At 41.7% G+C, this 16,045-nt stretch overlaps 1 protein-coding gene across 1 annotated transcript in view; it reads left to right on the top strand.

Annotated features, from left to right (window-relative positions):
- Positions 1 to 294: 294 nt before the first annotated feature.
- Positions 295 to 16,045, top strand: part of PRKCQ (protein kinase C theta) — a 128,358-nt gene continuing 112,607 nt past the window's right edge. Inside the window, exons 1-6 of the mRNA XM_077758537.1 lie at positions 295 to 420; positions 5,329 to 5,528; positions 8,642 to 8,702; positions 14,147 to 14,309; positions 15,438 to 15,469; positions 15,566 to 15,651. Coding sequence (XP_077614663.1) covers positions 303 to 420; positions 5,329 to 5,528; positions 8,642 to 8,702; positions 14,147 to 14,309; positions 15,438 to 15,469; positions 15,566 to 15,651 — 660 coding nt within the window. The 5' untranslated portion in view covers positions 295 to 302. The remainder of the gene's footprint in view (positions 421 to 5,328; positions 5,529 to 8,641; positions 8,703 to 14,146; positions 14,310 to 15,437; positions 15,470 to 15,565; positions 15,652 to 16,045) is intronic.

The following is a 16,045-nucleotide window of genomic DNA, read 5'->3' on the forward strand; positions in this document are numbered from 1 at the left end:
AATGTAACCCCTCTAAATTAGGAGTGGAAGTGTCGTTCTAATGGACAAGGTTGAATAACGCAGACGTCCAGGAAGCCTCTTTCTTTGGCGAGTCAGTCTGGGGTGTGGGGTGAGCCCAATAAGGTCCTTTGCAGAAGGGGAAGTAAAAGTATTTGTTTAAATGGGTCCTTGAGCCATTTGAGCATCTGAGCTATTGGTGACTACAGCACTGATTGAGTGGGAACGGGACACCCAAAATAATATATTTTAGAGCCCCCAGCAGCATTTGTCTTTGTCACTTTCTCACTTTGCAGGGAGCAACCATGTCACCGTTTCTTCGCATTGGTTTGTCCAACTTCGACTGTGGGCCCTGCCAGCCGTGCCAGGGAGAGGCTGTTAACCCTTACTGCGCTGTGCTCGTCAAAGAATATGTTGAATCAGGTAAGCTTGAGCAGGTATTCGAGGTGGGGGTGGAGGGAAGACCCCATGTGACCCAGGAAGCAAGTCCTTCCAGAAACTTCAGAGTCACCTGGTCCAACCTAATTTTACAGTTCAGGAAACTGATGTGCAGCCAAGCCAAGTACTTCCTCCAGGAAGGAGACCCGCGTCTCCTCCCTCGTATTCCGTTCCACTGTGCCATTTTCTCACATATGCAAAAGGGACAAAGAAAGGGAGAAAAGGGCTGAAGACATGACGCAAGGACTTAACGGGGCTGTGGAAATCTATTGGTGAGCTAAGTAGAACACGAGACCTGTGCTGTTCACGCTGGTTGTTTCCAATGATTGCGGATTAAGTGTGCGCAATCTTACAATTAACTCTGACGATGGTTTAGTCCTTCTTTGGGCTCAGCTCAGAGGAATGTTACAAAGAATATGTAATTAGCCATCAGAATCCAAATTTCAGGGGCGCCTGGGTGGCTTAGTCGGTTAAGCGTCCGACTTTCACTTAGGTCATGATCTCGCGGTTCGTGGGTTCGAGCCCCGCGTCGGGCTCTGTGCTGACTGCCAGCTCAGAGTCTGGAGCCTGTTTCAGTCTGTGACTCCCTCTCTCTCTGACCCTCCCCTGCTCATGCTGTCTCTCTCTCTCCTAGAAATAAATAAAAAAAATATTAAAAAAAAAAAAGAATCCAAATTTCAGAAAACTCACATATTTACTAAGACCCCGGAGGAGTGAAAGAATAGTCCTGTTTCATCAAATGTAAATACTTAGAGGCAGTTCACAGTGAGGGGGAACTTGTGACAGATTCCAAGATTCCTTTGTGGGTTTTTTAAAAAAAATTTTAATGTTTTTTATCATTTCTTAGAGAGAGAGGGAGAGAGGGAGAAAGGGAGAGAGGGAGAGAGCATGAACAGGGGAGGGGCAGAGAGAGAGACGCAGAATGTGAAGCAGGCTCCAGGCTCTGAGCTGTCAGCACAGAGCCCGATGCAGGGCTGGAACCCATGGACCATGAGATCATGACCTGAGCCAAGATGGACGCTTAACTGACTGAGCCACCCAGGTGCCCCTCCTTTGTAGGTCTAGATCATTCAACGGAAATACTCCCATTCTGGCTGGAATCTCTCCTCAAAGCTTCCCTCCCAAGATTTTCCCAATTTCACTGCCTTTTCCCATTTCCCTGTATACCTTTCTTGTTTTAGTAGACACATTGTAGTGACAGATGATTAACACCAACAACACCAACACACATTTGTAGTAACTAGAGGCGCCATTCTGGGTGTTTCACACAGAGCGTAGTTATGGTAGGCAGAAAAAGTGCCTTTCTTTTTGAGCTTCTATTCTAGCAGAGGGAGGGAACTATGGAATGAACTAGAATATAAGGAATAATGATAAGTGTTGGTCAGAAAACTGAAGCAGGGCAAGGGTTGGGGGGAAGGGCTTGGAGACAGGGAAGTGTGTGTTCTTTCCTACGGGGTGGTCCTGAAAGGGGCTCCTATCGAGTGGCATTGCAGATACCAGATTCAGCACGTTCCTCCAAGGAGGGGTTTCCAGCTCGACGTCTCGGGTTTCCAACTCCTCCCAGGCTGCCTGGCTTTCCCCCCCATTAGAGACCTGTGCTTTGGGATCGACTCCATCCCTCCAGCCGCCATGAGCACACCAAGCAGAGGAGAATGTCCAAATCATCCTGATTTCCCTTCTGCCTGGATTCCTGTCCTGTTTAGTTACAAGGGAGAATGGCACTTGTTCCTGATCTAAAACCTTTCAAATGCCACAGAGACCTTTGAAGTGTGAAATGTCTGCATTTTTCAAAGCCGCTTTCCACTCAGTGGGTCTCCTGGATCTCATTCTCCATAAGCACAGGCCTCACTGACATTTGCCTCCTGGGAGCCTCTTTATTTCTTCTTCTTTTGGCCTCGCCTTTGAACTTGGTCGGATCGGCCATGCAGCTCAAGAGACCTTGTCAGAAAAGAAGACGACTTTGTTTTTCCAAAAGGCTAGCCTGTGGCATTCGGAGATTTTGGTTTTTGATTTTGGTTTTGGTTTTGTTCTGACAAGAAATCACTCTGTACTTCACAAGTCAAATATCACTTTTGTAGAATTTATGGGCTTTTTTTTAGATTTTTAAATTTGAGTATAGTTGACGCTCAACATTTTATTAGTTTCAGGCGTACGATATAGTGATTCGAAAAGTCTCTACATTATTCTATCCTCACCACAAGGGAAGTCGCCATCTGTCATCAGGTGACACTGTTACAATACCACTGACTAAGCCCCCCATACGATACCTTTTATCCTCGGGGCTTATTCATTCCAGAGATGGAAGCCTGGACTTCCCTCTCTCCTTTATCCATTTTGCCCATCCCCCACTCCACCGCTCTAGAAACTATCAGTTCTTTGTATTTATAGGTTTGATTCTGCTTTTTGTTTATTTATTCATTTGTTTTTTTTAAATATTTCACATATGAGTAAAATCATATGGTATTTCTCCTTCTCGGTATGACTGATTTCACTTAGCCCAACACCCTCTAGATTGTCTGTGTTGTTACAGACGCCATGATCTCATCCTTTTTTATGGCTGTGTAATATTCCACCGTGCACACATCTTCCTTATCCATTCATCTATTGGTGGACCCTTAGGTCACTTCCATTATCTTGGCTATTATATAAATAATATGACAATAAACATAGGCGTGGCACGTGTCTTTTCAAATTGGTGTTTTTGTTCTCTTTGGGTAAATACCCAACAGTGGAAGCATTGGATCCAATGGTAGTTCTGTTTTTAAGTTTTGGGAAGCCTCCATACTCTTCTCCACAGTGACTGCACCACCTTTTAAAAACCTATCAATCTTTGGGGCGTTAGGCTGCATGATCCATGATGTGTCAACAGAACTGGGGCAAATAGGACAGTGTGTTGCCTGTGATGATGGTAAAGCCCCCTGTAAATAGGTAGGATGCTGAGCTCGGATCCTGAGCTCTGGTTCTCGTTATAGGTTCTTACAAACCTAGTGAGAGTGTGAGGAGCACCATCACACAGGCGTCTCTGTCCCATGTGGGGCGTGGAGAGTGGTTGCAGCTGAGAGTTCTGAGCCAGAAGGGCTTCCAGTCCGTGGAAGGAAATTGTTACTGTGGTCATTACAGAATTGCCATCGGTGTTTTTCAAAAGTCCAATCTCCAGTTAAATATTTTTAAGCAAGCCATAAAATCTTCCCCTTCCTTTTCCATCCTTACCATTGTCAGAGTTCATCCTTTCAATAACCAGGTTTATCTAAAATGAGAAGTTTCCACTTATCCAAGGGCTTGTATACTCCCCAAACAATGTAGCAAATGCTAGGCGCGTGTCCTGCGTTGGCGCTGTGCGTGAGAGAGAAGGGGCCGTGAGGAGTCAGAACTGCCTTGTGCCCAGGCTTACATGGATTTTTGCCTTTTGCTTTACCATCGTGACTGAATTTGAATCTGCCAAGTGTGCTTATTATCACAAGAAACCAACACTCAAATACCGCTGCAGTTTGCCGCTTCTGAAATGATTAAAGAATCAATACTAGAAAATCCAGTGGGGATGGAAGATACACCAACACTATTAACCCCACCAGCAAACTCTTTCCTGGTCACCCGGGGGTTCTGGGGAGGCTTTCCTTTCTCTTTCCGCCCTGACCATGGTTCTCAGCAGCCGCCCCCAGGTCTCCTGGCTGCCTGCCCCACTGCACGTGTCGGTCTGTAGCCTGCTTCCCTGGCCCCATGGGTTAAGATCACCGCCTCTCTGAGTTACCTGTTGGTTTTTGCTTAGAGTGCATGATGCATGTAAATGTATCCTTACTGAGAATTAGAGAAGGAAAGAATGGATTCTTATGTTTTAAAAGCTTTATCTCGGGGTCCCTGGGTCGCTCATTTGGTTAGGCATCCATCTCTTGATTTTGACTCAGGTCATGATCTCCCGGTTTGTGGGTTCCAGCCCTGCATCAGGCTCTGTGCTTACAGTGTGGAGCCTGCTTGGGATTCTCTCTTTCTCCTTCTCTCTCTGACTCTCCCACACACACTCTCCCTCAAAAATAAATAAAGGATGGGAAAAAAAAACACAAAGGTTTTACCTCATAGTGCATGTATGTCAAATGGAAAAATTTTAAATATCTTTTTAAAGGAGCACTCACAATAAACCTTAAGTTATGCCACAGAGTCTTTCAGATGAACACAGTAGTTTTCTATTGACCTTTTTTCTGTTTTTACCAGATGACAGTGAAATTAATTAGTTGTGTGTTCACCCTTTGTCGATGAGCAAAGGAAGATCCCCAAAGGCATAAAAGTATATAATATGTAGAGAATGGGACCTAGGTCATCCAACCCTCCCAAATACAGCAAGTTTAGTCCCTGACATCTTTTTATTTGCTCAGGTGTTCACAGTCAAAGCGAAAGAGCTAACTGTCGATTAGGAGAAGAACATTACTCATCCAAGACATTATCAGATTTTTGTTGCCTAAATTACTAGATTGAGGGGTGCCTGCATGGCTCAGTCAGTTAAGCGTCCAACTTCGGCTCAGGTCATGATCTCACAATTCGTGGGTTCAAGCCCCGTGTCAGGCTCTGTGCTGACAGCTAGCTCAGAGCCTGGAGCCTGTTTCAGATTCTGTGTCTCCCTCTCTCTCTGACCCTCCCCTGTTCACGCTGTCTCTATTTCTCAGAAATAAATAAAAAACATTAAACATTTTTTAAAAAAATTCTAGATTGACTCTACAGAGTCAATATATTCCCTTACATGTAGACCTCGGGACTGTCTCTCATTGTTTTATGTGTCTTTTTTTGACTTTCCGACAGGAATTATATATCCCAGAGAACAAAGAGAATGGGTGCCACTGTCAAGTTGAATTATTTCCCAAAGTTAGCTAAAGGAGTCATGAGAACGTATCTTTCTGTTCATAGAGAATGGGCAGATGTACATCCAGAAAAAGCCAACCATGTACCCGCCCTGGGACAGCACTTTCGATGCCCACATCAACAAGGGAAGAGTCATGCAGATCATCGTGAAGGGGAAGAACGTGGACCTAATATCCGAAACGACCGTTGAGCTCTCCTCTCTGGCTGAGAGGTGCAGGAAGAACAACGGGAAGGCGGAGATATGGGTAAATATCCAGGCTGTGGGCTTCAAGTTCATGCTATTAAGTGATAAGTACCACATTCGCTAGACTGGAGCGCAGTTTCAGAGTCATCCTGAAACTATGCCACACTAGCCTTGAGAAAACAGATTCTCTACATTTACTCACTGGTGACTTGCTAATAACAAGGACTATTCATTGTGGACCAGAAAACATATCAACACATTCTCCTATCTTGATTCTTGTGTTAAGGTAAAGAAGGTCTCTTAGGCTATGATGAACACTTATTGATTTATAAGTATGAAAGTAAGCTCCGAAATATCACAGATTCCCCTTAACTTGGAAACCTAGCTGCTGTATCTTACCTATGTGATCTCTTGATAAGATACCTTAGAAGATTAGGTAAGCCTATAGGTAGCTGAGAGGATCAGCAAAGATCTGTGTGATATTTGGTCTGCCCTCTCCATTCTCTGCCCAGCCCCAGCAAGTTTTTTAGCCCTACTGTATGCACTTGGCTCACTTTGTACTACAAAGTACATTGTATACAATCCATGTCACCACAAGTTGCTGAAAACTTAGGTTATAACTGCCTGGGTAGCTTAGAAATGTTAAAGGAAAGAGTAAGCTATGAAGGCTTAAAGAAAGTTCTAATGCAAATTTCTGGGGTCTACAAAATGAATAACAAAGCCCACTGGTAAACACTGTTTTTAAATGATCTAAATGCCAGAAAAAGTTTTCAAATGCTTTATCATTTATGCAAACGGAGAGAATCTTACCTTCTTATTGTCTATAGCTCAGATTTTTAAGAACTCCACCTGATTTTGAGGTCGCTGGTTTCAAAATGGGAATGCTAGAAATCTACCAACTAAATTTTTGTGCTAGTGTTCTATTTTTTACCTCAAAAAAATCAGTACTTTTTAGGAGAATATATATTTATATACATTTTTGCTGGTGACACTGAGGTAATCTTTGAAGATAAACATATACCAAGATTTTTTTTTAAGTTCCCATGCTTACGTATGTTTAGGAAAGGTAGTCCAGCAATATCTGTTGGAGGACTTCTTTGTCCCCTTGGAGAAAGGATGGTGGAAACAGATCTCCTCTGTTTGCTGGCCAAATAATCTGATGACGTCACAGATGTGTGATTTGGTGTGACAGGGTTTACACAAACCAGAGAGTGTGAGACTCTGAGACTGTTCGTGGCTGAAGGCAGGGCAGTATTTAGCCGGCTGGGAGAAGAGATTCATTAGACCAAGTCTCCCCCAGTAATCTTCTCATCCCCATTTATTTTCTGCCTTCTGCCTTATTTTTTAAAGAGTCACCAAATCCCTAATTTTTCAAAAAGTAGCATGCCATTTGACTTCCTTTTCAGGTAACGAAAGGACAACTGATTTTAAATTTTTTATTTGGGCTTCACTGAGGAGAAGTTTGCTTTTCTATTATATCTGTAACTTAAAGTTGCATTTGCTTGCTTGCCTTGGCTTCTTCCGGTTGTATGCTTGTCAGACTTTTCCCTTCTTTGGAATTCTAACATTATTTAGACACAAGCAGTTGGTGATGTCCAGGTCCTCATTTATCTAGTGACCTTTTTACATTGTCCAGCTCTTTTTTTCAAGATTATTTCTTAGTTTACTTTTATTTGTAGTGTTTAAGGGCCAACAGGGTGCTTCGAGCTTAGATTTTCCCTCGCTCTATAGAAATCCAGTTTCTTAAAAAATAATTTCTCTACTTAAAAAGTAACTATTTTCTGAAATTTGCCCTTCACCACCGCAGAACCCAGCCAGTTTCTATGTACCGCACTGAGAGTTACCTTCTGCTTTCCTAAGGCTTCAACTATTCATGTGGTTACCCCTTGTTCACTCTGAAAGGCATGGTGCAACATGCCTTCCTATGGATTCTGTTTTTCCGGCAGCCAACTGATTCAATTTCTTCCATCATCACTAAGTCCCAAATATCGATAATTTTGTGGTCACCCGGTACCAATTGTCCCACTTCACTTGGGAACCAGCCCTTTATTTCTTACCCATCCTGTTACCTTTTTGCCCCCATCTTTATTACTCATTCCACAAACCAGAGGACATGGTGTATATGCTTGATGTTAAAAGCACTTCTGTTCTCATTGATCTGTTGAAGCTTGAGTGAAGGTTTATAGTTGACCAAGCAGTAAATGCTTATGTTCTCATAAAATTCGAATAGTTTGGATGCTGTGACATACGTCTCATTATTATGTCAGCTTTGCAGAGATCCTGAAAGACTTAGTGACATGCACAAGGTCACATGGTCAGTAAATTAAGCACAATTCAAATTCAGTCCTGGGTTCAGCCAGACATCTCTTACTATTTCTGTTATTCTCGTTAACCCATGGATGCAATGACCAATAATGACCTTCAATTCACCTTCTGAGTCTTTTTAGTATACTAACGATCTAGTGCAGTGACTTCGTACGGTAGCAATAGTAGTCAAGTTTTCTTGGCTTTGTCATCTTCCTGCATTTCACATCACATGGTATCCTGCCTCATCCCTTTAATGTCACTCCGTTCTGGTCTCTTCTACATGATGATATTGTAATATGCATTTTTATCCATTCTTAGACTAATCTAAAGTTTCCCTTAGTAGATTATCCAGCACTTCCCCAAGGAAACAGTCTCTCCTAATAAAAGGAAAACACTGCTCCCATTTCATGCTCTGGTTAACCTAGGGGCACTGAGTAGGTGCCCTCAAAGCAGGATCCATCTTTCCTTCTCAAAGACCTACTCTTCCCCCAAATAGCTGGTCCCAGTGTCTATGATTCTTTCGTCATGATGACGATCCGAATCTGCTCTATTACAAGTGTACAGATAGGAAGCAGAACGGGGCAAGAAAATCAAATGGAAACTGAGAATTGTGTTTCTTCCTATTGGAAATTTTGATTTCTGAGTAAAATTAATGAGTTGTGGAGGTGTTTTAATGAGAGAAAGGCTGGTATGGAGGCTGTGCTACTCTGATGATAACCTGTATGAGTAAAACGAAAGAAGGAGGTGGTGCTTGGGCTCTAGGTTGGAAACCTCTGGCCATAACAACACTCACCAGTTACTATGTCATTAAATTCACGATTATTTCACATTCTGACTGATATTTCTTTTTTTTTCTCTCTCAATCAGTTAGAGCTGAAACCTGAGGGCCGAATGCTAATGAATGCAAGATACTTTCTGGAAATGAGTGGCAAGTGACATTTTGTCTTCTCTTTTGGGGGTGCAGAGGGTGTGTGCCTTCTCCTCGTGTGCAATTTATTTGAGTTTTGCAATAATATAGGAAAGAATTGGGAGAAAAGAAAATACAGGGAGTTTTCTTAAAACTTTTCAGTGCTGCTCAAATATTAGTTGAAAATATACTAGCTGGGCCAGATACATATAGAATTATAAAACATATATAGCATTAGTTTCCAAAAGATATGAACTCATGTGCTCAGTGCTTTTATAGTCTGTCTTTATTTCAGTCTGAGAATGTAATGTAAATATAAAAGGCTCAGTTATGCATCACCAAGTGTATACACACTGTGTATAAATTAATCAGGGACACCTGGGTGGCTCAGTTGGTTAAGCATCTGACTCTTGGTTTCGGATCAGGTCATGATCTCACAGTTTGTGGGATTGAGCCTGGCATCAGGGCTCAAGAGAATCCTGTTTGGGATTCTCAATATCACCATATATTTGGTGATATTGAAGCATTGTTATACATTTTTTAGGTGTGATGATGGTATTATGGTTTTAGTTCTTAAAACAGGTACTCATTTTTAAGATACATACTAAAATGTTTATAGATAATATAATGCCAGGGATTTGCTTCAGAATAACATCTTGGTATGCAGTTATGGGTAGTAGATAGGGTATATTGGAAAAGAGTAGTGGCCACAGACTGGTAATTATTGAAGCAGGATGATTGGTACTGGGAAACTGATGATAGTATTTGCTCAACTTTGGTATGGATTCAAAACTTTCCATAATAAAGCTTTTTGTTGTTGCTGGTGTTAAAGAAGAGGAGGATTCCTAAAGAGGCAGCAATACAATCTGAACTTCTTTTATCTTGTAGAGGTTCTAGAAACATAATACATGGCATTGGACTATTTCTGAGTTGGCCAAATGATATGGAGTCGTTGTAGGAAGCTGAATAACCAGGCTTGCATAAAAAATGAAAGTGCTGGCCCAAATGATAATGCCAATAGTGTTCAATTCCCACAGGCAGAGGAACTGTGTTCTTCCTATTAGTTCACAACATGATCGGGGTGCCTGGATGGCTCGGTTGGGTGACTGACTTCAGCTCAAGTCACAATCTCACGGTGTGGGAGTTCGAGCCCTGCGTTGGGCTTTGTGCTGATGGCTCAGAGCCTGGAGCCTGCTTCCAATTCTGTGTGTGTGTCTCTCTCTCTGCCCCTCCCCTGTTTCTCTCTCTATCTCTCTCTCTCTCTCTGTCAAAAATAAATAAGTCATTTAAAAAATTTTAAAAATGATCTAAAGTAAACTGAAGGAAGTCTTCTGTGAGAATGCCAAGCATCTTGGGTAAATGATTTAAAGACCACCGCTTTGAGAAACAATTCTGTGGTTACTCATCCTATTGCTACAGAACTTAAATTTTCTCTTAGAATGAGAGAGAATATTCATGTGGGGTGAAAATAATGATATTTCCCAGGCTGTAATTACTCAAGTCCAGGAAAATTTTTTAAAGATAAAATTTTGTCATACTTAAAATTTCTTATACCTAGACCTAAATTGAGACTCCATTTCTAAATTTTTATATATCCAAAAGCTCTAATTTTTAACAAACGGTATTATGGAATAACCCAACTAGAAAATTCCTTACTGATGACCAGAAGTATACAATTTCATTCCATTGTAAGAATGTTTATTTTTATGTATAAAAAGTAGTTTCCAGAAGGATTCAGAAAACCAAGATATGAGTTCTTATACTCAAGGAGCTTAAGCCTAGATTGGAGAGGTGGTACAGACTAAACAATTAGAGAAGAATTTAGTCCTAAGCCACATAAATACTGATTAACCAAGAGATCAGTTTGGGGTGGCTTCATTCCAGAAAATTCCCTAAGAGTGGACATTGACAGGCAGAGTTGGATTTGCAAAGAAGAGGGATTGTTTTCTAGAAGGAAAACATGCAGGTTTAAACAAAAATAGAAGTGGGGCGCATGGGTGGCTCAGTCAGTTAAGCGTCTGACTTCGGCTCAGGTCATGATCTCACCGTTCGTGGGTTCGAGCCCCGCTTCGGGCTCTGTGCTGATGGCTAGCTCAGAGCCTGGAGCCTGCTTCTGATTCTGTGTCTCCCTCTCTCTCTGACCCTCTGCTGCTCACACTATCTGTCTGTCTCTCTCTCTCTCTCTCTCTCTCTCTCTCAAAAATAAATAAATAAATAAATAAATAAATAAATAAAAATAAAAAAATAAAAAAAGGAATGCATGCTGAACTGTGGGAAGACCAGTCTGGGCAGGTCAGAGGGCCCTTGCTAAAATCAGAATGAAGAATCCAAGACAGATCTTGAAGGACTTGAATCAGGCAAGAGGAGTGTGCACACCTAGGAAAGGCACCAACAAGAAGTCACAGTCCCATTCTCATGCAGGCCATGTTATGCTGAAAGCAGTATTTGGGGGAAATTGCTTGTGTCGGAAGGTGCGACACATCTGGAAAAGGAAATAGACTGGATATAGAGAAAGCCTATACAATTTTGTTGAAGAGGTGCAACGGAGAGGTGATGAGAATCTGGTCTAGGGATGTGGTTATAGAAATGGAATAAAAGAAAGAGCCCAAAAGAAAATCAGATTTCATGGCAGTGTAGATGAAAGGGTATGCCCATTTATAAGTACATAGTTGAAGTGCTTTATACTTCTTTAAAAATGAGAGTTGGATGAAGGGAAAAACATTGACAATATTTCTTAAAATAGCTGGAGTGGGGAAATGATAAAAGGAGTGGTAGGAGGGAGGGGTAAGGGAAGAGAAAGTGATTGGGGAAGGACACAGAATTCAGTCTTGGATAACATTTAAGATAATGCCATGTCTCCCATACCCCTCTTTAATGGAAGCATCAATAATTTTCCACTCTACAGGAAAGCAAATTGCTCATTGCTCTCTACACACAAATCGCTCCATTCTCTCTCCTTTAATATCCTCATTCTCTGGGGTGCATGGGTGGTTTGGTCAGTTAAGCGTCTGGCTCTTGATTTTCGTAGGTCTTGGTTCGTGGGATCAAGCTGCATGTCAAGCTCTGCGCTAGCAGCATGGAGCCTGCTTGGGATTCTCTCTCTCCTCTCTCTGCCCCATTCCTGCTCATGCTCTCTCTCACTCTCAAAAATAAACTTAAATAGAGGAACAACTTCAGAAAACAAACGAACAAAGTAAATGCCAGAAGAATTCAAGCAATTCTGAGCTTTTACACAGTTGCTCTCTTGTAATGACCAAAATGGTTACAAGATAAAGAAAAATCAGAGTAAGGACCAAAAAAATAAATTTATTTCTAGTACTTTGTGACCTTTTAAAAAATTTACTGTATTCTAGTTTAATGCTCAGATTGTGTGTGTGTGTGCGCGCGCACATATGTGTGTGTAACTTTTACAGTAATACAATAGGGTTCCCAGAATAACTCACTTCCATTGCCTGAATTCAAAAGTAATTTTGTACTTTATTTCATTTCATCTGGACCAAAATAGAAACGAGTCAAATCTTACTGACAAACCACCTACTCCACCAGTCACAAGTTGTAAGTAGATCTGCTTATATCAGAACTTGTGGGGGGCGCCTGGGTGGCTTAGTCANGAACTTGTGGAAAATAGCAGTTGCCTCAGTGACCCTGAATTTAACCTCTCATTCACCAGACCTAATTATTTATAGCTCAGTTCCAAATAAAGAAACCTACATTACCTGACCTTAAAGTATTAGGCAAAGTATTATGTCTCATCTGTGGAATTTTTTGGAGAGTTACTGGGAACGCTCTTCATCTGGGAATTTGGAGTTGCCATAAAATGGACCTGGGGACCACTATAGAGAGGACTTTAGTCACAAAATGTGGCCTGGGACTTGGGCGGGGGGCGTTCCTAGCGGAGAGGTCTCCATCTACAGGCCCCCCCGCTCTTTAACTACCCAATGTGTTTCTTGCCTGGCCACTATTAGAGGTGTGGAAAATAAGGTACCATGGTGGAGACGTTTGTATCAAGTATTTTGTCTGACCCCCCCCCCGCGACTACTTAGCCAGAATGAAAACAATTTAGTTTAAATATTATCAACTCTTTGTATTTGTGAACTATGAGCCTCTTATTCTTGCTACACTTCCATGTTTTGTGCTTGTATACACACAAGAAATCGAGTAAATAATCTAAGAACATTTCAAGTTATTTAAAATTATAATTTTATTTTTTTAAGTTTTTAAAATGTTTATTCATTTTTTGAAAGAGAGAGAGAGAGAGTAGGAGAGGGTCAGAGAGAGAGGGAGACACAGAATCCGAAGCAGCTCCAGGCTCTGAGCTGTCAGCACAGAGCCTCATGCAGGGCTTGAACTCACAAGCTATGAGACCATGACCTGAGCCAAAGTCCTATGCTTAACTAACTAAGCCACCCAGGCACCCCTAAAATTGTAATTTTAGAACTTATAATCATTAAATTCATTATCCTTGTTTCAACAATGATGGCTATTTTTTTAATCCTTCTTTCTTGTTTACCATTTTATTCTCTCTTGCATGCTGGAGTTTTCAACACACTGTTGAACCTTGACTGCCTTGCTATTACGTGTTTTCTTTGAGTCTGGGCTTCAGTCAGGAAATCACTAGTCTTCTAGCCTTTTGGAAAGATGTCATCAGGGCATAGGGCATTATGGACAGTGACTACTATAGTTCCTTCACCAATAGCTGGAGCCCTGGGTGAACTGAAGAGATGTGAATGTGATGATTTGATGTAGATGACTAAGTAACATCCAGGATTACCTAGACATTAACAAATGGTTGCAGTGATCTATTAATTTCTGGCTTTTTCTATTCTACACTGACCAGTGTAGTCTATACCTGGTCCACCTGGTTACTATAGATGTCAGGAACCAGAGCATAAACAACTTTCCAAAGTTCTTTTGCTCTCATGCACAACTCTAGCCACCTCCTCTCAGTCTACTGGACCCTGCTCATAAACAACCAGATGTAAAGCATCCTGGGAGATTAAAAAAAAAAAAAAGAAAGTACTATTTCTAAGTTGCTGTCAGTAACCACATTATTCTCTAGAATTACAGGCAGAAAAGTGTTGGCCACTTCCTGCTTTTTCTGGCTGACTCATCATTGACCGTGAATAGGAGAAGTTGATAAATACCTTGAAAGTTCTGACCTCTGGTTTTAAAAATTGAAAGAGGATAGCTCAGCACAAAGAGGAGTGAGGGAATGAGCCAGCAGTCCAACCCCGCTGTTTCAACCCTATAGTAACACACCCTATGATAATTCTGTATCATATCATTGAAGAAAGAAGCTTAGTGCTATACCAACCTTAATAAATACTTAGGATTTTACTGGTTCCAGTGCTTGCCTAGTGCCTGGTCCGTCTCCATCCCTTCCCCGTCTCCCCGCCCTCCCCACCCAGCTCTGACAGCCGAATCCCAGAACTTCACTTTGTTCTCTGTCCTTCCTGTTCCTGCAGACACAAAGGACATGAGTGAGTTTGAGACCGAAGGCTTCTTTGCTTTGCATCACCGCCGAGGAGCCATCAAACAGGCCAAAGTCCACCACGTCAAGTGCCATGAGTTTACCGCCACCTTTTTCCCACAGCCCACATTTTGCTCTGTCTGCCATGAGTTTGTCTGGTACGGTAACTTGGCGTTTTTCTCCAAGCTTCCCGCTATGCATTTTGTCACATCCCCTCAAGCTGCCAGGGCTGGCATGCTCTACCTCTGCAGAACATGCTGACGTAAATACTACTGAGCGTTTTCAGTGGCCTTACCTGGATGGATGAGGCTTAAAGTGTGATTCTATACAGTCTTTTCATAATGTGCCTCCTATAGAGCTAGGAAGCCAACTCTAGCAGAAAAAGTTTCCAAGAACTTTAGCTTGTAATTAAATGGGGTTAAGAGGGAAGGACAGAAGAGGGAGACTTCTTTACCGTTGGCACAGTTTTACAGTTGAAAGTTCTACCACCTTGATGGCACAACTCTGCTGGGATGAATGTGTGCAAAAGGAAACACTTCTACATTGGCGCTAATGTGTTTAGATGTTTACGGGGCTCCTGGGCGTCACAGCAGTCCTCAGACAGAGATCAGTTCAAGCCTCAGGAAGCACATAGCGAAGGCAATGGAACATCAGAGACCTGAAATGACTCCCGTCTCTGGTTTCAGCCTCCTGCGTCTTGGTGGGGTGTTCTTTTCTTTGAGCATGCATCACCTCACAACCTCAGCCTAGCTAGAGTATCGAAAGGTCAAATAGTGTTTTGGTATATTTCCACCAATAGTTTTCATTGTATGACTACAGTTGCCTTCCTTTCTAATAGTATTACGTGGGAATGGGTCTTAAGTTTAAGAATTTAGTAGTTGCAAATATTATCAGATACTCAGAGGAAATAAAACACTGTACAGGTGTCTTTACCCATCTATACTGAGCTTAGAGACACAATGACTTTGTAAGTGTTGGACGTGGATATTTGCTGCTAGGAACCTGTGCTGAGTTTTCAGTCAGTATTTTCATCTCTACATGTTGGTTTGGAAAATTCACAAGTGAGGGGGAAAACAAAATTTCCTCATTTATTATCAGACTTTTAACAAAGCTGCTCAAAAAGCAAACAAGCATGTTAACACTCTTGGCCGGTGATAGACCAGGGCTGCTGATCAGTAAATGCTCTGTGATCATAGGAAGCTATGAGATCTTATTCACCTTTTAAAGTTTGTGGTGCTGCTGTTGACTCGAGCATCCAAATAAATCAAATGTCTGCTTTATTGCAGGGGTCTGAACAAACAAGGCTACCAGTGTCGACGTAAGTAAGAAGGATTTCGGTTGTATTACTGTCATTCTTTGTATTTCATTGTTCCTTCACTTCTGAAAATCTTAAGCGGCAATCCTTTCTTTTCAGAGTGTAATGCAGCAATCCACAAGAAGTGTATCGATAAAGTTATAGCTAAGTGCACAGGATCGGCTATCAATAGCAGAGAAACCATGGTACGTGTTCCTCTCTTTTGTCTGAAACATGAGAACTTTAGCCTGACATTAAATTTTACAACCCACTAATGTTTAGTATTGCCTGAACTTGAATCCTTAAGCTTTGCAATGAATACCAGTCTCCCTAAAACCCTTTCCTCCTCAATAATGACGGTTACTGAGATCCAAAGCTAGAGGATGAATAAGAAAAGCCTAATAAGAACATCAGTGACTCTCCATTTTCCAGAAAAGCATGATAGAAAGTGGCCAGAAAATACAGTTTTGGTCAATTATATGAGAGCAACTCTTGTGGCTTCTAGAGCTAGGAGGGACAGTTAAAGAAGAGAGGCGAACGATTACAAAATACCTGTAAGCATTTACACAGTTTGTATGAGATATAACAGAAGTATACTTC

Source organism: Crocuta crocuta, unplaced genomic scaffold (assembly GCF_008692635.1).
Source record: "Crocuta crocuta isolate KB4526 unplaced genomic scaffold, BGI_CrCroc_1.0 scaffold32, whole genome shotgun sequence".
In the NCBI taxonomy this organism is placed as follows: Eukaryota; Metazoa; Chordata; class Mammalia; order Carnivora; family Hyaenidae; genus Crocuta; species Crocuta crocuta.